Genomic DNA, 26464 nt, shown 5'->3' with positions numbered 1-26464 from the left:
ACCCGCCGTGTGGCATATTGCACCATCTTATTGAAACCATCGCTCTCTCTCATCAATGCCATTCAACTGAGGTACGAAGAAGTCAGTAATCATGGTTCTGTAGCGCTCTCTATTGACCGTAACTTTCTGGCCGGCATCGTCATTAAAAAAATATGGGCCAATGATTCCACCTGCCCATAAAGCATACAAACAGGTCACTGTTTGTCAAATAGTCATTTTTATGGATGTTAGAGCGTCTCTATAAAGGCCTCTGGGTTTTTCCACATTAAAAGTTACTGTTTGATGTGCTTTATGGGCGGGTAGAATCATAGATGAGACGAATATAGAAGGAGTCTGGGAATTTACAGGGCTTATGACCTATAAATATATACAGTGAAATCTATCGTTTTTAAAGGGACCTATTGAAATTAACTATGAATGCGGGAAAACAATGAAAGCGGGATTAAGAAGTTTATACACAAGGAGATGCTATCGAGTGAAGATACCGTCCTCCCAATCTGAATAACCATTGGTAGGTTCAAGAGGAATACAACGTTTAGATGTGAATAAATGTATTTATTTTTAAAAAAATACAAAGTTGAACAGAATCAAAAAATATTTGAGATTATTTTTTATTTTAAATAATCTGTGATCGACAATTGTTGTTTTTTTACTGTTTTATTTCCGTAAGTCAACAGTATGTTTTCATCTTTGCAAATAATTTTTTTTTCGTCATTGTGCGTAGAAGAAAGTTTTCAATCTTTCAAAGAGTGTGCATGCTTCTGAAAATAAAGGTACAGGCAACAGCTCCTCTTAATCAATATTGACCTCTCCTGCTGTATCCGTCAACCTTGCGTTACATAAACTTAAGATAGTTTCTCTCCCACACGTTGGAATATTGTCACTGAATGTAACAACATTGAGGAGAATGTAAAAAAAAACAGCAAAATATATCAAATATGTAGTGTAATTCTAACAATGAATGCGGTGAAATGGTGATAGAGAAACGATCAATGCGATCTATTTTTGTATGAAATGCATTCGGGGTAGAAGAAATAAACGACACATCGGGGAAAACGATTATTTGAGGAACGATAGATAGAGGTTTCACTGTGTATATATATATTTATATATATATATATATATATATATATATATATATATATATATATATATATATATATATATATATATATATATATATAAATAATACATCATCAGGGTTCAATATTGCCTTTAATTAGTTAAATAGTTTCTGTTTTTCCACGAAAACACCATTCCATGAATGTATATGTCAGTATACATTCATGAGGGATACAATCAAGACACAGAAAAACATTTTATTTTAAAAACATACGATTTTAATATTTGTGGCTCAAATAAAATCCACCATTGAGTTTTTATAAATGTTTTACTTTAATCTTCCTGACGAATGTCACCTTCGTTACAATTTAAAGAATGGTAATTAATCACAACGCAGCAACAAAGTTTATCAACATGCTGTACTGAGGTCTAATTATTTATTCCAAGTAATTGTATTGAATTACTTCAAGTTAATACATATTAATTATTTGTTATCGCATTTTTTTTACTGAAAGATTAATAAAAATACTGGCGCTCTTTGGAAACAATTGTAGTATTTTTGTGGATAGAAAAAATGTTGACGGAATCACGAAAACAGAAAATGATCCGACACGACTGAATATTACTAACAACATTTTGAGTGTGTCCAAATACTTGTTCACAAATCTGGATTATCTTCAATTACAGGAGTTATTTTTTAATATTATTTTTTGACATAATATGAAAAATAACATCTATGTATAATTGGAGATAATCCAGATTTGTGAACAAGTGTTTGGACACACTCAAAATGTTGTAAATAAATTAACTGGTCAAATTATAAGCTAATAATAAAAAATAATAATAAACCTTTATACGCACCCCAATGGTGCATAGGGCACTGCGTCATATAAACGCAGGTTATCTTGATCGTTTACACATGAAGGAAAGGTGATCAGCCCTCCGCTTCAGGTACCAGTCCAGGGTAGTATCGAATAAATATTAGAGTGAAAAGATCACTTATATTTATTTGACCCCCCTTGGGAATCGAACCCGGGACCTCCAGAACGGTAGCCGAGCAGGCTGACCATTACACTACGGATGCAGAATTATAAGCTAAAACAATAAAAATTAAAATGATATTTTTATCCAGGATTCGGACCTCACATACTAATATAAGAGTTTATGCTCAGTAAAAAGCTTATTTTCATCTCACCAATAGATGTCTCTAGTGAAGTTCTAGTGATTCAAGAACAAGGTTTCTAAATTAGTTAATATATATCGAACTTCCAAGAATTTGAGTAGTGTGGTTGTCAATAATGGGCAATTGGTGAATGTTACACGTGTTTAAAGTGATCACTTAAACCAGCCTATGACAATCGTCAGCCCCGCAAATGCTCAGACTTCCATATTCTTCTTCATCTTTCATGAGATGTCAAAAAAATAATATGGATATTACTAACACTATTGAATGGGCGTTTGTGCACTACACGGAAATTTACCGTCCGGCACATCAGTTAGCATGATAAAACAGATGATTGGCTAGGATTGGCTCGTGCTTTTGTCTTTCTTTCTTCGGATCGGTGCGCTCGATCGGTGCGTGATTATAAAATATAATATATTATTTAATAATATTAATATAATAATATTATAAAACGTGACGGTAAAATTCCGTGAAGTGCACAAACGCCCATTCAAAAGTGTTAACAATATTCATTTGTATCGGATCGTTTTCTGTTTTCGTTTTTTTCAATCCACAAAAATATAAAAATTTTTTCCAAAGAGCGCCAGTATTTTTATTAATCTTTCAGTAAAAGATTGCGTTAACAAATAAGTAATATGTATTAATAATAATTAATTGATAATTTATTTTGTCCGCCTCCGTAGTGTAATGGTCAGCACTCTCAGCTACCGTTCTGGAGGTACCGGGTTCGATTCCCAGGGGGGGGAGGTCAAATAAAAAATCACTTTAATATTTATTCAATATTACCCTGGACTGGTACCTGAAGCCTTCTGGCTGGCTGATCACCTTTCCTTCATGTCTTAACGATCATAACACTGCATTTATATAATGCAGTGCCCTGTGCACCATTGGGGTGCGCATAAAAGTTTGAATGAATTGAATGATTTTAAAAAAATCTCTCGATTTTATTATACCAGTGTTAAGACGGAATAAACAATAGCTCGCAACTTAATTTTCTTAAAACCCAGGTAAAATTATTTAACGTAATTATATTTTTTGCTTAAAACGCCGTTTTTGTATTGAAAAACTATTTTTTTTTCGAAATAAATATATGGTTTTGAAAAGAAAAGAGTTGATTTTTTTCCAAATATATTCTAAAAAAATCAATTTGTTTCTTACCTTAAACTTCCTTCAAGAAACTTTTAGTATAAAACTATTATATATTCATAATTTTTTGATATGATGATATTTCAAACTAGAAAATTAAAATAAAAATGCGTATTGAACTTAATAGAACATATTTGTTTAGAAAAAATTACAATGTAATATTATTTAACATTTTTTGGCGTGTTAAGATCGAGATGCTATCTTGAGACCGCCCATTTTGGCATTTCAAGTAATACTGATGTGTGTTTAGTTTATTTGATTGATAAGAGAACTCCGCGTGGGAAAGGTGTCAATAAGAGAAGATCGTGAGCGAGCCATAACGAGATTGTAGGGTGACCAACATCTAATTATTTATTGTAATCAATTGTATCTTAAAAATAAGCTTTTTTCTTAAGTATTTTTTAATTTCATTTTTTTTGTTTGTTTTTTTTTAAATTTTTTTGTTGTTTTATTTTAAAAATTAGACTTCATATTTACATAATATATATTAACAATTTCCCACCAATGGTGCATAGGGCACTGCATCATATAAACGTAGCGTTATATTGATCGTTAACACATGAAGGAAGGGTATTTACAACATTTTGAGTGTGTCCAAATACATGTTCACAAATCTGGATTATCTCCAATTATAGGAGTTATTTTCCATATTATTTTTTTTTACGTCTCAACATAGGTGAAGAGGATATGGAAGTCTGGGCGTTTACAGGGCTTACGACCGTCATAGGCTGGTTGAAATGATAACTTTGCACATGTGTCACATTCACCAATTCTGCCCATGACTGACAACCACACTACTCAAATTCTTGAAAATTCTAGATATACAGCCCTGGCCATATGTATTAGGCACCCCCTACAGAATTGGTTTATGTCTTTAAATACTACGATTTTTGAAATTCTTGCAATTCTTTCTGATTGTATTGTGTTATGATGGATTTTACCTATTCTTACTACCTGCCATTCCGACCTACGACAATTAGGGGCGTGCTTTATTTAAAAACACTATACTTACTTTTTTCAAAGGTAAGATTTATATTTGAAACATTTCTCTCTAGTTTTAACATATTGAGTGTGTCCAAATACTTGTTCACAAATCTGGATTATCTCCAATTACAGGAGTTATTTCTCATATAATTTTTTGACATCTCATCAAAGATGAAGAAGAATATGGAAGTCTAAGCATTTACGGGGCTGACGACCGTCATAGGCTGGATTAAGTGATCACTTTACACACGTGTAACTTTCACCAATTCTACATACTTACTTATTTTTTTATAATTATTTTAGTTCCACCAGTAAGAAATTAGATTTTTTACTAAAAGTTTGAAAATATTTTATAATTTTTTATTTTGTTATTTTTGGTATTTTTTTGACAATAATATGAAAAACTCAAATGTGGTCTTTGAGTAGTGTGGTAGTCAATAATGGGTAGAATTGGTGAATGTTACACGTGTTTAAAGTGATCACTTAAACCAGCCTATGACGTTTGTCAGCCCCATAAATGCCCAGACTTCCATATTCTTCTTCATCTTTGATGAGATGTCAAAAAATAATATGGATTGCTCTCTGGTTATTATAATCAGTAAATAAGTGCGATTTTTTTAAAGTTTTCATTTAAGCCTTCATTATTTTATATTAAAATGACAAGAAAACGTGACTTGAGTGAAACTGAGCGGCCATAATAATGTTAACGTTCCTGATTAAAATATTGTAACATGGTCACCCCATTGGCCTATCTCGATGACGCCATATTTGTTTTGTCAAGGATTTATTAAATCTTAATATTATCACATTTTTCAAGCCATCCGTAACCAATTTAGACAAGAGGTTTATAACAGCAAATACAATGTATTTATTACATAAAAATATATTGCTAAACTTTAAAATAACTAACATATATAGCTCACATTTTTCAACAACTTCATGTATTAAAAAAAACTTGATTTTTCAGGAGATCGTTATTAAAGTTTAAAAATATATTAAAATGTATTAAAAATTCATATCAAGCCACTTGTTGAACTTTTTACTGTGCAACAGATCTTTTTAGGAAACACGAATGTTTTTTCTTCACTTGAAAAATATTTAGTATATTTAAAAATACCTTTTCTTCAAAATTCAAAAACAACTCTTTCTGCCCTGTAGCGGGTAAATATAAAGTTTAAAATATGCCGCTTTTGCTGGGATATGGTGCATTTTCTGGGCATTCCGAAAACATGCACAACTGAAAATTGACGATTTTTTTATATATAATATGATGTTGTTGAAAGGAGTGAGCGATATATATAAATATTTATTGTAACTGTAGACACTTGGTAGAATTCTTTATTGAAATGTTGGGTAATATATCAAAAAATAAACACGGTTATTGGATTGAATTATACTTTTATTTACATCTATATGATAATATGTAACGCGTTTCGTTTTATTATTATCAAACACTCACCTATCAGTGTTTGATAATGTGTTAATAAGAGGAAACGCGTCACATATTATCATATGTATGTAAATAAAAGTAGAATTCAATCATTGCATTACGGTTATTGAACCGTGTTTAATTTTGGATATATTACCCAACAATTATATATATAAACAGTCGATACCGTGTTACAGTATTAATACTCGCTCAGTCCATTCCTGCCTCTTGACAAAAAGGGACTCGAGTCCGTGTTTGATTGGGCTTCAACAAGTGCACGCAGTACGCTGATCACAAGTGGCGTCGCGCACGCAGTACGCTGATCACAAGTGTCGTCGCGCACGCAGTACAATTCATTGGTTAATAGAGCATTAGAGATCCAATGTTATTTTGAAGACAAAGCAAATGAACAAAATGACAATGCTTTCTGTTCATAAGTGGCCTTTACACGTACGTGGTTTATTGCGAATAGTGAAGTCTAAATATCGTGGGAGAGACCGCACGAAAGACCGCGGACAAAGTGCGCACAGCCTGTAAAAAAATACCACGTGATTTATTGCAATACATCTTTTGACATAACTATCCATTTCGAATTGTTAGGTAATATATCCTAAATTAAATACGGTTATTGGATTGAATTCTACTTTTATTTACATATACATAAATGATAATATAATAAAAGGCGCCCTTGAGGTAGTATTTTACGAAAATGGCGCTATATAAATTATCCAAATTTATAATTATTAATATGTGACGCGTTTCGTTTTATTAAGACATTTACAAACACATTTCGAGTGTTTGACAATGTCTTAATAAGACGAAACGCGTCACATATTGTCATACGTATGTGTAAATAAAAGTAAAATTCAATCCAATAACCGTGTTTAATTTTGGATACATATATTATCCAACAATTCAAAATGGAATTCTACCAACTGTCTGCAGTTACAATAAATAACTATACATTGTTCGCAAACAGCTCCATCCGCACGGAATGGCACGTACGTCTAAAGGCAACTATTTCTCAAGAAACCACACAGCGCATGCGCAATTCCAAAATCCAATTTTTGAAGCCGCTGTCAAAAATAATAAAAACTAACCTCAAATTCACGTATTCCTTCTGTCGAATCATATTTTAGATACTCCCATGTCCTTGACCCATTGCGAACTCGCAAATTACCTACATAATATATATTTTATTACATCTTGTCTATTGTATTTTTTTTACTTATAAATTACTGCTTAGGTCAAACTCATTGATTTTCGTCCGAACGTAACAGGTTACATTACAAACTAGCTATTGCTAGCTATTTTGTGTGTATGACGCACCTTGGTGCAATTCTCAAAATCTACCATTTCAATTAAAATATACTATATAGAGAGTACTATAAATTAATGTGATTAAAAGGACGCATTTCAAATAAACTATAAAATAAACTGGAAAGTATAAAAACTAAAAAATTAAGTATGTAAAACTATAAAGGTTGAAAAATGTCAACGATTACATTCAATTTCATTAATTGATATGGCTGTCAGTCACTTTGTGATAATATCTATCCATTTTTAAATAAAAGCATTACTCGGTAAATACCGCTGTTTCTTAAAATCCGTTGTGACACGTGTTTCACGATCCATAGAAAGATCTGGAACAAAACAGGATTCAAATTAATTTCATATTTCTGAGTCCGATTACACGTTTGTTATTTTAAACCAGCTGTGAGAAAAGATGGCAACTATCTTTCTACATAAAAGTGGGAATGTTTTAATGGATAAGATTCTGAATAGGTTCCTTTCGTCGTGATGGTTTTATTACAATATGTATGTGTTCGTACGTCAACTGACGTACAACTTACGCATGTGTTGGCCCTGCCGTTATTATGATTGACCTAGTGAATTAACATCGCTCTGTATGCCATGTGCTTAAAATCAATTAAAACGCAGATTAGTGTCGTTACGCTTAACGAAATTTCCAACGAATAAGTGGAATTTTAGAATAACTCTATTTCGTCTAGATTCTCTGGGGGTTTGTTCGTCTGAAAATTGATAGTTTGTTTTAGTATAAGTGCATATAATTGGTATTTATTTGATCTTCTCTCGATTCCTGACCAATAAAATATGAAAATGTATCATTTTACTCGCTGAAGATGTCAAACAAATGTTGAAAATGTTTGAAAAAAAACCCATGCTAAAAAATATGCGAAGATTGAAGGCACGATGATAGATCGATGACCAAACCCCATTAGATTTCATGTTTTATTATTATTTTTTTTAACTCTTTTCCGTTATGATAAATAATTCGTAATTGAATACATGTATTATCTTATTTAAAATTTTCAATCACGACTTACGCCTTGTTGTATATTAATAGGAGTTACATTAAGCGTCTTGTAGTATGGCAATCGTTAAAGTATTTTTATAATCATCTTGAAGTACTTTATGAGCATTTCCATAAAGCGCCTTGTTGTATGCAATCATTATAGTATTACAATTAAGCGCCTTGTTGTATGCAATCATTAGAGCATTTCCATAAAGCGCCTTGTTGTATGCAATCATTATAGCATTACGATTAAGCGCCTTGTTGTATGCAATCATTACATCATTTCCATCGAGCGCCTTGTTTTATGCAATCATTTGAGCATTTAAATCGAGCGCCTTGTTTTATGCAATCATAGCAGCATTTGCATTAAGCGCCTTGTTGTACGCAATCTTTAGAGCATTTCCATCGAGCGCCTTGATGTACGCAACCATTAGAGCATTTCCATAAAACGCCTTGTTGCATGCAATCATTAGAGCATTCCCATCAAGCGCCTTGTTGTATGCAATCGTTACAGCATTTCCATTATGCGCCTTGTTGTATTCCTTACATCATTATCGAAAATATTATATCTTTGGAACATCGGTTGTGTCACACATTCCTCTAAGAGATGGCATTTTGACTGCATTCAGTCTACCTGCATCCTTCTTTTGCCAGCTCTGTGCTTCACTTCCATATGGTATACTAGAGTTGGAGCCAGGACTCGGTTGTGTACTGCCAGTTTAGCTTTCAATAATTAAACATCAAGCCGCTTCCCCGCAGTGGTAGGCAGAGAGAATAGAACGCCACACAATTCTGTCTTTGCAAACATTTTTCGACTCTTCCACGTTCATGCATCTCCTCATACATACCCGCCGATTATTACGACTCCTAACCTGACCACTTTCAAGTATTTGGCATACCAGGATATTTGGCATATTTGGCAGATCAGGTAGATCGTGCCATGTTTTTCTCGGTCTTCTTCTGCTCCTTTTTCCAATTACATTTGCCTCATAAATTTGTTTTACCGTTCTTTCCTCACTCATTCGTTCTACATGTCCAAACCATCTCAACACACCTTTTATAATTTTATCGATAATGCTTGTCTCAGCTTTGCATTCCTTCCTTATTTCACTATTCGAACATCTATCATACATCGTTTTGTCGCACATTCTTCTGAGATATTGAATTTCCCAGTTTATGGCACATTCTTCTTCATTTTGTCGCACATTCTTCTGAGAGATCGCAGTTTAGCTTTCGATGATAGGTTTTCATTTGCTATAACTGATTTCATTCAGTCACCACAATAACAATTTTATTTAAAAATAAAAGAAATAAGAGAAAATTACGCCTTAAAGACGAGGCATTATTTTTATGTAGTAAGTACCCTATGTACCATTCGGTGTAAATGAGGGTCAAAAAAGGTCACAGCGAAAGACATCTGTGAAGGTGGAAACAAAGTTATGTTACTAAAAATATCTCATTAAAATATGATAAATATCATCTAAGCCAGGTCTCGAGAAATAGTGAAAACCACGAAATCTAGTTTAACTTTAACAAAATGAAATAGTAACAGTCATTTGACCGACGTAATCTTGGCTTTGCGGTTAATTGTGCCTTAACGACCCGGTTGACGAAGCAAATATTTAGATTTGTGTTTTGTTATCTGTTAGTATAAATATTATTTTAATAAAAACCAGATGACATGGACCATAATATATACCCCGTTACTGTATTCTTAGTGTTTTATTTAACCCTAAAATCGTTGTATTTTTTGCGAAAGCATTAATATTTCCTGTAAAAATACCATGAAATTTTGGCTTCTACTCCGTCCGCCTCCGTAGTGTAATGGTCAGCACCGTACTGGAGGTCCCGGGTCCACTCTAATATTTATTCAATATTACCCTGGACTGGTACCCGAAGCGGAGGGCTGATCACCTTTCCTTCATGTTAATGATCTAGATAACACTGCGTTTATATGATGCAGTGCCCTATGCACCATTGGGGTGAAGATAAGGGTTTGTTTTTTGTTTTGTTTTCTCTGTCTTACTCCTCATTACTGAGGGTTGTGACCCTTGTGGAAGCAATGCCTCTTCTCCAGTTAGCCCTAGACTGCGCTGCACCTAGCGCTCCAGCCACCGAGGTGCCTGCTGCTGCCGTAACTTGATCATCGTGTGAGGATCTTCCTCTCCTTCTCTTCCCCTCCAGGTTACTGATCACAACCGGTCGTTCCAGGCTATCCTCATTGCCACACGCAACGTGTCTCAAGAACTGAAGAATCCGTCATGTACAGACACTGGCCAGAGTCAAGCCATTCACGTGATGGAATTTCAAAATCCAGAATTGGAATCGAAAGATGGAATCCAAAATTTCCATCCTAACGAATGGAAATTTTGACAAAATGGTGCATTCGAATACGCTAGTGCTTTCATCTTCTTCTATCCTCATCCGCACTTAATGGTGCACAAGGCACTGCATAAAATGAATGCAATGTTAACACATATTATGCGGGAGTTGAGTTTTGAAGTCCTCAGTCCTCCAATCACCGTTTGCGGGAGACATTAATCGCAATTACCAATATTTGTAATGCTGTAACTGAAGATTCTTGTTTGTTTATTATATTGCAATATTTAAGGTTTATATTGACGTCCCTCTCCGTGGTGTAATTGTTAGCGTGTTTATCTACCATGCTGGAGGTCCCGGGTTCGATTCCCAGGGGAGTGAAAATAAATATTAGTAATTCTAATATTTACAACATTTTGAGTGTGTCCAAATACTTGTTCACAAAATCTGGATTATCTCCAATTACAGGAGTTATTTTCATATTATTTTTTGACATCTCATCAAAGATGAAAAAGAATATGGAAGTCTGGGCATTTACGGGGCTGACGACCGTCATCGGCTGGTTTAACGATTATAATCCAGGATTCGGACCTCACATACTAATATAAGAGTTTCTGCTTAATAAAAAAGCTTCTTTACATCTCACCAATAGATGTCTCTAGTGAAGTTCTAGTGATTCAAGAATAAGGTTTCTAAATTGGTTCATATATATAGAACTTCCAAGAATTTGAGTAGTGTGGTTGTCAATAATGGGTAGAATTGGTGAATGTTACACGTGTGTAAAGTGGCCACTTAAACCAGCCGATGACGGTCGTCAGCCCCGTAAATGCCCAGACTTCCATATTCTTTTTCATCTTTGATGAGATGTCAAAAAATAATATTCTAATATTTATTTAATATTACCCTAGTGAGTATTTTAGGGTTGCGCAAATGACGACAAAAAAATTAATAAATATTATATATGACTATTATTTTGTCTGGAAAGTGACGTACGCAGGCTTTTCACTCCGTTTTAAATTACAGCTGTCAGTTTTTGAGTGAGGCCTATAAATTTAACATAATCTGAAAGCGTTCACACACGCACATGATAAAACGCTAGAAGCTTACTTGAAACGGAAAAGTTGGTGTGTATTTTCAGTTATCAGTATTCAAATATATTATATTTCCAAATCTTTTTTTAAACAAACCAACATTATTTTTACATTATATCTAGTTTGGGTTTGTTTTTTGATACCAGATTTTATTGTTTTCTATGATTTCTATATTTATATAGACTTATAATGCTTTCTTCTAAATGAAGAGAACAAGAGGACCCAACAGAAAATAAAATAAAATTGTAAATAATATATTCTGTTTCATTATTTTACAGTGAATTACTCAATACTTTATTATCTTTCATTATTTTTAGAATAATTTAGTCAATAGTGTATTTCCCTTTATTATTTGACTAAAAATAGTCAGAAATGTATTCTCTATCATTATTTTACAACGAAGTGTCGAGTTGTGGTCCCGTGGTTAGTGTCGCGGACTCTTAAGTCAGAGTTTCTCGGTTGGAACCCACTCTACCACAATTTGATGCCTATTTCTAATAATGAGCCGCTTAGGTTCACAGAAATAATATCAAATTAAAATATTTTTGTAAATAATAAAAACACAAATATTTCTCTTATATATAAAAAAATAATGTCTTTACTTGTTTTGAAAATCATTTAGTCAATAACGTATTCTCATTCATCATTTGGCAAAAAAAAGTCAATATGTAATGTATTCTCCTTCATTATTTTTACAATAATTTAGTGAATAATGTATTTTCTTTCAGTATTTTACAAAAAAAGTCAATAATGTATTCTTCTTCATTATTTTTACAATAATTTAGTCAATAATGTATTCTCCTTCATTATTTTTTACAATAATTTAGTCAATAATGTATTTTCTTTCAGTATTTTACAAAAAATAGTTGATAATGTATTCTTCTTCATTATTTTTACAATAATTTAGTCAATAATGTATTTTCTTACAGTATTTTACAAAAAATGGTCAAAAATGTATTCTTCTTCATTATTTTTACAATAATGTATTCTTCTTAACTATTTTTACAATAATTTAGTCAATAATGTATTTTCTTTCAGTATTTTACAAAAAATAGTCAATAATGTATTCTTCTTCATTATTTTAAAAATAATTTATTCAATAATGTATTCTTCTTCACTATTTTTACAATAATTTAGTCAATAATGTATTCTCCTTCATTATTTAACCAAAAATAGTCAATAATGTATTTTTCTTCATTATTTTACAAAAAAATAGTCCATAATATACTATAATGAACTTGATGCAAGCATACAGAGAGTGGAATGAAAATATAATTGTTCAGTAATTATAATTACTGTCGGTGAATTTTTTTTTAGCGTAACGATACTGCTTGCCTTTACATTAATTTTAAGCGTGTAATACAATTGATTTTACTGAGGGTTTTTATGGACAACGATAATAATATAAATATCTCTATAAATATCACTATCTTTTCCTACATTCCATTGGGTTAGTTGTTTATGTTCAATATCACATAACATTTTGAGTGTGTCCAAATACTTGTTCACAATTATGGATTATATTATCTTATTAGAGTTATTTTTTACATTTTAACATCTTAACATCGATAAAGAAGAATATTGAACAACTATTTGGACGCACTGAAAATGTTGTAAATAAATTAAGTGGTCAAATTATAAGCTTAAGTAAAAAAATAAAATGATGTTTTCAAGCGTTTCTCAAGTATGTGAATATAATCCAGAATATATTATTAGATTAAAACCAATATTTTTAGCTTTTCCACTTTATTTTCATTTGACCAGCGACCGGGGTTCGTCGTTACCGACATCATCAGAATATCAATTTAATCGAATAATATATTTAAATGCAATTTCATCACAAAGTGTCAGTGGATAATACCGCCTCCGTAGTGTAATGGTCAGCACGCTCGGCTACCGTTCTGGAGGTTCCGGGTTCGATTCCCAAGGGGGGTAAAATAAATATTAGTGATTTTTTCACCGTAATATTTATTCAAAATTACCATGGACTGGTACCTGAAGCGGAAGGCTGATCACCTTCCTTTCATGTACAAAACGATCAAGATAACACTGCGTTTATGTGACAGTGCCCTATGCACCATTTGGGTGCGGATAAGCGTTTTATATATATATATATATATATATATATATATATATATATATATATATATATATATATATATATATATATATATATATATATATATATATATATATATATATATATATATATATATATATATATATTTATATATATATATATATATATATATATATATATATATATATATATATATATATATATATATATATATATATATATATATATATATATATATATATATATATATATATATATATATATATATATATATATATAAATATATATATATATATATATATATATATATATATATATATATATATATATATATATATATATATATATATATATATATATATATATATAATCCAGAATTTGGACCTAACATAAAAATTAAAAGAGTCTCTGCTTAATATTTTTTTTCCTCATTCCAACAAAGATGGCCCATGACAGTCGTAAGCCCTGTAAATGCCCAGAATCCCATATTCTTCTACATGTATGTCATTTTATGATCAATACTTCATTGAAAACGAGCCATAATACTAATTAGTTTTATGTTTTTTCAATCCATACGCTTACTGGTAATGCTTCTTTGCATTTTATTTAAATATGCGGTAATTATAATAAGATTAAACGCACGTGTGCGTGTAGCATAATTTATAAATGAAATATGCGGGAATTATAATAAGATTAAACGCAGTTGTGCGTGTAGCATAATTTATAAATGAAATATGCGGTAATTATAATAAGATTAAACGCACGTGTGCGTGTAGCATAATTTATAAATGAAATATGCGGTAATTATAATAAGATTAAATGCAGTTGTGCGTGTAGCATAATTTATAAATGAAATATGCGGTAATTATAATAAGATTAAACGCACGTGTGCGTGTAGCATAATTTATAAATGAAATATGCGGTAATTATAATAAGATTAAACGCAGTTGTGCGTGTAGCATAATTTATAAATGAAATATGCGGTAATTATAATAAGATTAAACGCACGTGTGCGTGTAGCATAATTTATGAATGAAATATGCGGTAATTATAATAAGATTAAACGCACGTGTGCGTGTAGCATAATTTATAAATGAAATATGCGGTAATTATAATAAGATTAAACGCACGTGTGAGTGTAGCATAATTTATAAATGAAATATGCGGTAATTATAATAAGATTAAACGCACGTGTGCGTGTAGCATAATTTATAAATGAAATATGCGGTAATTATAATAAGATTAAACGCACGTGTGCGTGTAGCATAATTTATAAATGAAATAATGGAATTTGTTGACACTTTCTTTATCCTATCTCTGAACTAAGTGCTTTTATTGATTCGATTACTATCATTTATGTCATTATGATTAATGGCCTCTCGAAAATGGTATAAAATATCCTATTTAAAGGGATTTTTCACAGTACCTACTTATTGTTTAAATAAAGAAGTCGATAGGTTTTGTTTTCTGCAGAGTGAGGATAAATAAAAATTTGAAATTTATCCTCACTTTCATTCTAGTTTTGATCAGCGCTGTGGTCTCCTGAGTAGTCAAGACTTGATTAAGGGTGAACTCTCAAATATGTATTCAGTACGCTACTGGCTGCGCGAGAAGCCACACGTCTTGTTCTCGCCCATTTTTTTTTACATATTTAGATTTTTTTAGGATGAATATTTAAAAGAAAACATTTTAGTATCATCTTTAACTCCTTACCCTTCAAAAACTCTTTTTTTTTCAAACCATAAATTTATTTCGAAGATAAAATAATTTTTTCAATACAAAACTATGTTTTAAGCAAAAATATAAGCATTTTTAATGTAAGGGTGTTAAATGGTACCTGGGTTTAAAAAAAATTAAATTATATATTAAATATATATATATATATATATATATATATATATATATATATATATATATATATATATATATATATATATATATACTTCACATATATATATATATATATATATATATATATATATATATATATATATATATATATATATATATACTTCACATATATATATATATATATATATATATATATATATATATATATATATATATATATATATATATATATATATACTTCACACATATATATATATATATATATATATATATATATATATATATATATATATTATATATATATATATATATATATATATATATATATATATATATATATATATAAATATATATATATATATATATATATATATATATATATATATATATATATATATATATATATATATATATATATATATATATATATATATATATATCCGCCCGCCTCCGTAGTGTAATGGTCAGCACGCTTGGCTACCGTTCTGGAGGTCCCGGGTTCGATTCCCAAGGGGGGTAAAATAAATATAAGTGATTTTTTCACTGTAATATTTATTCAATATTACCATGGACTGGTACCTGAAGCGGAGGGCTGATCACCCTTCCTTCATATGTAAACGATCAAGATAACACTGCGTTTATATGACACAGTGCCCTATGCACCATTGGGGTGCGGATAAGGGTTTTATTATTATTATATATGTTATATATATATATATATATATATATATATATATATATATATATATATATATATATATATATATATATATATATATATATATATATATATTTATGTATATATATATATATATATATATATATATATATATATATATATATATATATATATATATATATATATATATATATATATATATATATATATATATATATATATATATATATATATATATATATGTATATGTATATAATATAAACGATACGAGCTTTATCTCTTTAGAAGACCATCTTGGCTTCGCGTGAGTTAAAATCAAGATAACACTGCATTGCATCATCGAATTGCACCATCGAGTGCGGATAGTGATAGAAGAACGAAGAAGAAATCGATAATATTATATAAACCCAGACATCTTTCAGACGAAGGTCAATGTTTGCTTTAACACGACAATTTACATAGCAAATATGCACGCAGATTTGACAAAAAAAAACCTGTCTCATACCATCGTATGTTTTTTCCTCCGCTTTTCAATCACGTGGTTCAACATTCTAATTTACAACGGGCGAATCTGAAATGCCAACATGCATCACATATCCACGTGTCGCGTCCGCAACATGTAAACCCATAATCTTTCAGAAGCGAATTTCATTTGTGTATGGACATACTTAATAGAAATTATTTCTCCAAGTTGTTCAGTGTACTATGGAGCTCCGATACGCAGACACTCCTCTGAATTCAATACTTAGAAATATATAAAAAATATCTCAATACAACTTTAATTCATAATAATAATAAAGCAAGAAAAATACATTATATTACAAGTTAATTTTATTTGCAAATCTTCAAGTTTTGTTTCAAGTCATCGCTCTCTCTCTATAATTTATTTTTTTATTTTATTTCTCTAATTAATTATTAGTTTTATTTTAATTTTATATAAAAGTCTGAACAATGGATAGTTCAGAAATTAAGCCCAGTTCTAAGAACCAGTATGTAGCGGCCATAGCAAGTACGTATTTGTTTATATTGATTTTACTGTCTACTGCTATAATATGAACTGTGCGAATTTGACCCGCAGATAACCGGACGTGTATTTTTTATTTGTGTACTCTTTCTGTGTGATTCTGCAGAAAAAATATATCAGGTGTATTCTACTAACTGTCCGCCTCCGTAGTGTAATGGTCAGCACGCTGGGCTACCGTACTGGAGGTCCCGGGTTCGATTCCCAGGGGAGGTCAAATAAATATAAGTGACTTTTTCACTCTAATATTTATTCAATATTACCCTGGACTGGTACCTGAAGCGGAGGGCTGATCACCTTTCTTTCATCTGTTAACGATCTAGACGACACTGCGTTTATATGATGCAGTGCCCTATGCACCATGGGATAAGGGTTTTGAAAAATTCTACTAAACATAAAAAATATTTTTTAACGTTATTTATTTGAATAGTAGCTACGTTGTTGTGGCTCAGTCTGATTTAATAGAAAAGGTAAAAAAAAACACTTCATTTAAATGCAATGTTTTGTCAAATTTCAAAGCAATCGGTGAACAACTTTAGGAGAATTAGAATTTTGACGAAACGAAAATGAACATTTTTATTTATTTCGACTGGTACCTGAAGCGTAAGACGGATAAGCTTAATAATTAATTAAACCATATCCGCTCCCTAGGTGGAGCATATGGAGTCCACAAACTGTCTCCAGGCTTTTCTATCGGCTGCCAGCTCCCTTGCATCCTCCCAAATCAGATCCTTTCTGACGAGAACTGCCGACGAATTGTCAGCAGTGGTCGTCCTGGGCGGCGCGAACCTGATGCCTTGTAAAAGAGGCAAGCTTGATTAAGGCTCTCAGGAGGCATGCGGAGTACATGGCCAAGCCAACTGAATCGCCTTTCCTTGACGACAGTAGCTTGCTTTCAAATAATTAACGATCAATTTATAGAGTGCTCTATGCACTATAAAGTGCGTGTCTGGGTAAGAAAAATAAGTTTAAGAAGAGAGAAGATAAATTTCATTCTGGCAATTTATAATTAAAATAATTAATTAATTCTTAGAACAATTTATAGTCATCAGTTCCGTCATGCATGTTTAGAAAGCATCAATAGTCACGGTGACATTACACAACCCTGTTTAATACCTTTAGAGATGCCAAAATATGGTGAAAATGAGTTCCTTGCCCTAATGTATGAGTGTTATCCTCGTATAAAGCAATGCCTTGGATAAGCTCACTCCTTATTATGGATTACTTATAAAGGCTTTTATTTGCTATAATTTATTTCAGTGCACCATTTACTCTGTTTCCAGCATTCATTCTCTTTTCTATATCGTAGTCGTACAGGAAAAAGTGACCAACTACCAAAACTTAAAATGTTCAGGAGGGCCATTTAAATCACTTTAGTTTGGCAAGGAAATAAACATCAATGCAGTTAGTCATTTTTAACAAGTCAATATATTATACTTCCAAGTTTAAAATTATTAGGGATTTTTTCAGGGCAATATTAACACGTTCATTGCTGACACCGCGTGAGACGCGTTGACGGTTAACATGACAGCCACGCGCACAACGCGCAAGACGCGTTTGTTTGAACAAATCTTAAACTGAGAAGTGCAGGGTGACTTTTGAGATGTGTTTAGCCTCAGCGCGAGGCGACCCGTCATTATTAGTTATTTCTCAATCACCCTCACTCAAATAAGTCACTTAGAGCGTTTTTATCGTTTTAATGCGAAAAGCAGCGTTTACACGAAAAGCCATATTCACACGGGTCGTAATATTATATGCATTTTTTTTGTTTTTTTTTTTCAATTTTTGTTTGTTTGGGTGAAATTACTTTATGTTGACAATAGTTTAGTAAGTATTATCAATAGTTGAGTGAATTTTATCTTTTTTTATTTTTGAACCCGGCCTGGAACCATGTTTCCGTATATAAACTGAAAAAAAAATCTGAATCACTTTAGTTTTATTCACTAGTTTGAGAATTTTATATATTATATAATATTAGATATTATATATTATTTCCTTCCTGTATACTTCCCAAATATACGAAGTCATCCATCTGTTCAACAACTTTACATTTTTTTCAGTGAACATAATTGTGTTCTGCCATGGGTGTTCTGTGGGTTGGGTGTCTCCATCCCTCCCCGTGCTGTCTGATGCTACCTCTCCGCTGGATACGCCTCTCACTCCTCACCAGGCTGCTCTTGTGGCGTCTCTGATCTGCATAGGAGCTATTCCCTGCACCCCGATCTTTGGATGGATAGCTGATAAGTACGGAAGGAAGATAGCTGCAATATCAACCGCGTTTCCTTACTTGGTGAGTCCGCGTCAAAATTTATAGAAAATAGTTTAAAAAAAAACACATTAAGGTATTAACATTCATCAAGGGGTGTTTTGCAGTTATTACATACGTGAGGTGTTAAATTAATACATAGATTGACGCCATAAAACAAAGTGTACTTTACTTAGAAGTTACATAAACGATTCACCTCCCCGACACATACTTTTTCCAACGCTATTTCCACTTTTGGAAACAGTCCTGGAACGCCTCTTTTGTAATGTCTTTTAGCTCCTTCTCAGGAATCGTATCAAATATTTTCCCTTTCAAAGGGTCTTTTGAGTTTGGGAAACAAGAAGAAGTCAGAAAGAGCGAGATCTGGTAAGCAGGGTTGATGAGCAAGAACAGTCTTTGGCCAAAAACTTGGAAACCTGAACGGGTTGATGCGTTGTTGTTTCATCGGCTTATATACATATTTTATTCTTCTTCGGTTGGACCCATTTAGTAGACAGAGGGTTGAAAATATTATTATACTGCTATACGATTATGATGTGACTCCTTTCTTGTTTGGTCCTAGGCCTGCTGGTTGATCAAGTTACTCTGGCGCACAGCCACTGGCCTCATGGTAGCCCGGTTCCTGGCCGGGGTGGCCGCCTCCGGCATCTTCATGCTGTCGCCGCTGTACGCCTCCGAGGTGGGCAGCATCGACACCAGAGGCGCGCTGAGCTCGCTCATGGTCTTCACCGTCAACATCGGCATAGTCTTCATGTACACCCTGGGAGCCTACGCCAGCTACACGACCGTCTTGACCATCATGATACCTCTGCCAGTGATCTTTGTTTTCCTGATGTTCAGGATGCCGGAGACTCCGTCGTTCTTGGTCAAGAACAACAGGATGGAGGTAAGAAAAACTAACTGACCATCACATCAGCAGAGAGAATAGAACGCCACACCACTCTGTCTTTCTTCCACGTTCATGCATCTCCTCATACATACCCGCGATTGTTACGACTCCTAACCTGACCACTTTCAAGTATTTGGCATACCTGTTCGTGCCATATTTTTCTAGGTCTTCCTCTGATAAGGTAAGAAAAAGGCCATTAAATTTCTAATTTAATTGCATCATACTATTTTATGACATCTCATCAAACATGAAGAAGAATATGGAAATCTGGGCATTTACGGGGCTGACAACCGTCGTAGACTGGTTTAAGTGATCACTTTACACGCGTGTAACATTCACCAATTCTGCCCATTATTGACAACCACAATACTTAAATTCTTGGAAGTTCCATATATATGAACCAATTTTGAAACATTATTCTTGAATCACTAGAACTTCACTAGAGACACGTCTATTGGTGAAATGAAAATAAACTTTTCATTGGAAATAATCCAGATTTTGTGAACAAATATTTGGACACACTCAAAATGTTGTTAATTGCATCAGTTTACGAGAGACATCTAGGGGTGTAACATCGTAACATGGACAACTCCACTGTGTAGAATCCATATTCCACATTCTTCTTCCATATTCTTCTTCATCTTGGCTGAGATGTCAAAAAATAATTTGATCCCCAGTATTAATCAGTCTCGATAAAGAAGCGGTTAACTTCGAAACCGGAAGACGTTATAATTAAGTTATAATAAAATATTTATAGTGATTTTAAAACAAAGTTACATTTTAATTATAAAATGGAAAATCGCATAGTTAGTGCTTCAAATGTAAATTATAATGATGAAACAATTTTTTTTCAGGAAGCTGCAAAGGCATTGGCTTGGTTGAGGGGAGTCCCACTAAAGAGTGGAATAGTAAGGAAGGAATTGGACAGCCTTGTGTGCGAACTGGATTTAGCCAACAAACCAACAACAAATATAAAATATGTGCTGACAGGTGAATTTATCTTTTTGTTTTACTTTGCATTCTAGTGTTTTATTTTAACCTTAGAGGCTTGCACACTTCACCTCAAGGTCTGGAATGAAACAAATACATTTAAAAACATCATCATTTGAATGAGTGCCTCAATAAAAAATACCATTAGATACTTCAAAAATAATATACATTTTTTTTAATGAATTTTTTTACAAAATACATATGTAAATAATACAAAATAGTTAACAAATATACAAAACGTTTCAAATAAAACGTTTCTTCCCCTCTAATAAAGTAGATACTTGTGTTTAGAGAGGGAGATCGTTTTACAATTATTTTTTTTTTTAAAAATAAGGTGAATTAAAATTAAAATTAAAAATAAACAAATTAAATAAAAAAATAATATTCTTTGGTATGGAGCCTAGGTAGGGGTGAGTCTTATATGTTTTTTAAAATATTTATTTTAGTTTTAAAGATTTGATAATTTTCTATAGATTTTCAGTTCTATAGACTTAATTATAAGTCTGGATTGAGAATAGTTAAAATAAAATCTTAATATTTTCAGACCCATCTTCGAATTCCTCTTCCAGTTCATTCACCGCCATTGAAGATATCCCTGCATGGAAACTGTTCTGTAAGTATCCCAAAATATTCTATTGTACAAAGAAGTAGCCATTCTCTTGTGAATGAATATATTGTATAAGGAGGATCTTCTACTTTCAAGTATTTGAAATACTTGATCATGCCAACATTTCCTAGCTCTTCTTCTGCTCATATTTCCAAGTACATTCGCCTCATAAATTTGTTTTACCGTCATTTCCTCACTTATATATATACTCACACATATTTAAACCATTTATTTCAACATACCTTTATTACTTTTATCAATAATACTCACATCGCTCACTCCTTTCAACAACGTCACATATAAAAAAAAACTTGATATTTCAGGAGATCGTTTTTAAGGTTTAAAAATATAATAAAATGTTTTATAAATAAATATCAAGCCACTTATTGAACTTTTTACTGTGCAACAGATCTTTTTAGGTAAAACCTGAAGGTTTTTTTCTCCATTTGAAAAATATTAAAATAATAATTAAACAATACCTTTTCTTCAAAATGCAAAAACAATACTTTTTGCGCTGTAGCGGGTAAATATTGAGTTAAAAATACGCCGCTTTTGCTGGGATATAGTGCATTTTCGGGGCATTCCGAAAACATGCACAATGCACAACTAAAAATTGATGATTTTTGATACATGACGTTGTTGAAAGGAGTGAGCGGTATGTGTAAAAATCCCTTAGTCTCAATTGAGTGGTCCAATACCCAATCCAATACCTAACTCATGACTTGTTTTGTTTTTCAGTAACATCAGTTCCAACGAGAAGAGCCTTCATAGTCTGTTTCGTATTGCTGACCATCCAGTGCTTCATGGGGCTGTTCGCTGTGATCACCTACTCCAATGATATATTCAGCCAGGCTGGGAGTAGTCTGTCACCTTCGACGTCCAGCATCATTGTTGGTCTACTTCAATTCTTTGGCTCCATCATTGCGTCATCGCTCATTGAACGGGTCGGAAGAAAGGTGAGGATATTGATGGGAGAAGAAACATCAACAATTAATTGATTTTTGTTCACAAACCCTGGATATGCTCCACTCAGGACTTATTTATACGAGTATAAACTACAACAGGATGGCCAAACCTTTGATCACCTCCGGGGATCTGTGTGTATTTTAATTGTTGGGTAATATATCCAAAATAAAACAAAGTTTGTTGGATTGAGTTCTACATTCATTTATGTACATGTTAATACGTGACGCGTTTCGTATTCTTAGGACATTATCAAACACGTGGGTGTTTGATAATGTCCTAAGAAGACGAAACGCGTCACGTATTAACATATATACATAAATAAATGTAGTTCAATTCAACAAACCTTGTTTTATTTTGGATATATTACCCAACAATTCAATATGGAATTCTACCAACTGTCTGCAGTTACAATAAATATGTATCTTACCTACTGAGTGTACATTGGGGACTGTATCCACCCTGCTATGGCCCTTTTTTGAGGAGTTTTTAGATGAACATTAATATGTTTCTAAGAAATATCACATTTACATGTTATATACCATATTTTTATCTTATTTCAGGTTCTCTTAGTGTCGTCCTGCCTGGCGGTGTTTGTCTCCATGGCGACCATGGGAACATTCTTCTACCTTAGGGACTTTGGGTTCGACGTCTCCTCAATTGGATGGATTCCAATCTTGGCACTGTCGTTAGCTGTTTGCGCCTACGCGATCGGCGCTGGACCGGTCCCTTATGTGCTGCCTTCAGAGGTTTTCATGGTTCAGGTATGTTTTCAGACTTCCACCACTTTCAGAAATAGTGAGAAATAGTAAGAAAAAAATCTAACTGCAAAGGCAGCGCCAACTGTTGAACATAACAGCAACATCCGTATCATTGTTCACAAATCTGTCACACATTATGAATAGAATGATGAATGTTAATAAAATAAATAAATCCCTTACCGCACCCCAATGGTGCATAGGGCACTGCTTCATATAAACGCAGTGTTATCTCGATCGATTACACATGAAGGAAAGGTGATCAGCCCTCCACTTCAGGTACCAGTCCAGTGTAATATAGAATAAATATTAGAGTGAAAAAATCACTTATATTTATTAAACCCCCCTGGGAATTGAACCCGGGACCTCCAGAACGGTAGGCGAGCATACAGACCATTACACTACGGAGGCGGACATGGTGAATGTTACACGTGTATAAAGTGATCACTTAAATAAGCTTCAATAAGCCTTGTGAATGCCCGGAATTCCATATTCTTCTTCATATTAACTGGGATATGAAATTTTATTTTTATTTTTATGTTTTAATCACAATGATTCACGATCGGTTGAAAATATTAATTTTTGAATGGAAGGTTTTTTGGTACCTACTAGAACACCTCGTTTGCCTTACTAACTTAACGGATTGGTGAGTTTTATTATCATGTTCTCAGTATTATTAATATTTAAAGCATTTACTTTGTGGTTAGTCATTTTTACTTATTTTGTTTACAAAAATGTTAATAATATTAGTATTTAACCACTCACCGAGATTTTTATGTCTACCGGTTTCGAGACGTACCCGTCGCTTCGTCAGGACCATCACGTGATTGAAAAAAAAAGTTTTATTATCAGCTGCCTTTAGCACAGTGTTTCCCAACGTAAGGCGCACGCCCTACCGGCGGGTAATTTGAATGTCTTCGAGGACAATGCGTAAGTCGTTGATATTTGTTATATTGTTGTAGAAAAACACATTTTCATTTTCAATCACAAAATTTAAATTGCAACTCTGACTTTTGCAGAATGTGATGGCAGTACATTTATAATTCTTTTTTTTGTTGTTGACATCTCATCAAAGATGAATATGGAAGTCTGGGCATTTACGGGGCTGACGACCATCATAGGCTGGTTTAAGTGTTTAAATCACTTTACACACGTGCAACATTCACCAATTCTACCCATTATTGACAACCACAGTACTCAAGTTCTATATATATATATGAACCAATTTTAAAACATTATTCTTGAATCACTAGAACTTCACTAGAGATATCTATTGGTGAGATGAAAAGGAAATAAACATAAGTATTATTTATTTATGAAAATGAAATAAAAATAGTAAGTGTACACTTTTTCAGAATTTGTTTGGTATAAAAAAATGATAGAGGGGGCGGGGAGATTTTTGATTCGTTGAGTGGGGCATGGTAAAAATAAGGTTGGGAAACACTGGGTTAAAGGCTCTGCGGAGGATTTTCAATAATTTTGAATATGTTATACTTTCAGACTCGCGGCATTGCCACCAGCATCCTGCTGACCTGGGTGTGGGTGGCTTCCTTCATCATAGCCCAGTTCTTTGGATCCGCGGTCACCACTTTTGGAATCGGTTCAGTCTTTTGGTTCTTCGCCTTCGTCTGCCTTGGAGGCATCGTCACGACCGCGTTCTTCCTTCCGGAGACCAAGGGAGCCACCCTCGAGGAGGTGGTCGCGTACTTCAGTGGTGAGAAGTCGAGGAACTCTACGAGAAAGGTGTCGGAAACCGGAGAACTGCTATGAAACAGGTCTTAGAGTGATCGTGTGATATTCGGACTTCTGACAGTTTTGGTTCAGGGTATTTCTCAAGCTTTTTTTTCTAAATCTATGTTTATAATTTCATTAATTGATTCGGCAGTCACTTTGTGGTTAAATCTATCAATTTTTAATATAAATTTCATATAGTAAATACCACTATTTCTTAAAATCTATTGTGACACGTCGACTGTCCAAACTTAAAACACAGTAAGGGACATTATTTTTGTAGTACGTTTTTTTTTTTGCATTTTTGGACCAAGTAGAACTACTTGGTCCAAAAACGTACTACAAAAAATGTCCCTTACTGTGTTTTGAGTTTGGACAGCCGACGTGTTTTGATGCATTCCGTATCATTTTCAAAAACCGTATGTGTCACAATATATTGATGAAATAGTGGTATTTACTATGTAAAATTTAAATTAAAAATAATCTACATACTTTAAGTCTTTACAACATTTTGAGTGTGTCAAAATACTTGTTCACAAATCTGATTTTCACAAATTAGGAGTTATTTTTATAATGTACACACTTGAATTGTGAATGAAATAGCTGGTCGAATCATTAAGTGCATGAAATTGAAAATCACGTTTTCAGGAGTTTCCTAGTATGTAAAAATAATCCGGGGTTCGGATCTTGCATACGAGTACATGAAAATAAATCTCTGCTTAATAAAAAGCTTTCTCAATCCAACCAAAGGTGGCTCTAGTGAACTATAATGTACAGTGTAATGAGATATAATGAAATATGTAGGAGTTCCAAAAAATTGAGAGGTGTGGATGTCAATCAAGGGTGGTAGAATCGTGAATGTTACACCTGTGAACCCAGACAGTCATATTCTTCTTCATCTATGCTGAGATGATGTATCTTGTATATGTTGTGGTAAAATTTCTACATATGTTTACTCTACTGATAAGACTTTTTTAAAAAAATACTTTACTTATGATGTTAAATGGATTATTATATTTAAAACATATTAGTTCATAGGGTTTTTTTTATTTGATTGCAAAAATATTCTTGTCAAAATAAAGGAAGGTAAATATACGA

General features: G+C 32.7%; 2 protein-coding genes across 8 annotated transcripts in view; one reads left to right on the top strand and one right to left on the bottom strand.

Moving 5' to 3' along the window:
- LOC148303780 (facilitated trehalose transporter Tret1-like) overlaps window positions 1–7118 on the bottom strand; it is a 16579-nt gene extending 9461 nt beyond the window's left edge. Inside the window, exon 1 of one of the 6 annotated variants that reach the window (XM_088269434.1) lies at window positions 6905–7118. The gene's annotated coding sequence lies outside the window, so the exon portion shown is untranslated. Of the gene's footprint in view, window positions 1–1911; window positions 1981–3403; window positions 3541–5991; window positions 6109–6904 lie in introns of those variants that run through there. The other 5 variants (XM_088269436.1, XM_088269438.1, XM_088269437.1 and 2 more) reach the window with 5 other exon arrangements.
- LOC148303779 (facilitated trehalose transporter Tret1-like) lies at window positions 5900–26464 on the top strand. 2 transcript variants are annotated; one of them, XM_088269442.1, is made up of 8 exons: window positions 5900–6163; window positions 19223–19452; window positions 19991–20314; window positions 21172–21307; window positions 21852–21920; window positions 22653–22870; window positions 23441–23641; window positions 25136–26464. In XM_088269442.1, the coding sequence occupies exons 3-8, from the start codon at window positions 20036–20038 to the stop codon at window positions 25403–25405; spliced, it is 1173 nt and encodes a 390-aa protein (XP_088125568.1). In that variant the 5' UTR covers window positions 5900–6163; window positions 19223–19452; window positions 19991–20035; the 3' UTR covers window positions 25406–26464. The 2 variants fall into 2 exon arrangements, with proteins under 2 accessions (XP_088125568.1, XP_088125567.1); XM_088269441.1 differs by lacking the exon at window positions 5900–6163 and adding an exon at window positions 16960–17150.

Source organism: Brachycentrus maculatus, unplaced genomic scaffold, assembly GCF_059751285.1.
Source record: "Brachycentrus maculatus isolate JH-2025_06_01 unplaced genomic scaffold, ASM5975128v1 h1tg000349l, whole genome shotgun sequence".
Lineage (NCBI taxonomy): Eukaryota > Metazoa > Arthropoda > Insecta > Trichoptera > Brachycentridae > Brachycentrus > Brachycentrus maculatus.
This window is presented reverse-complemented; position numbering and strand designations above follow the sequence as displayed.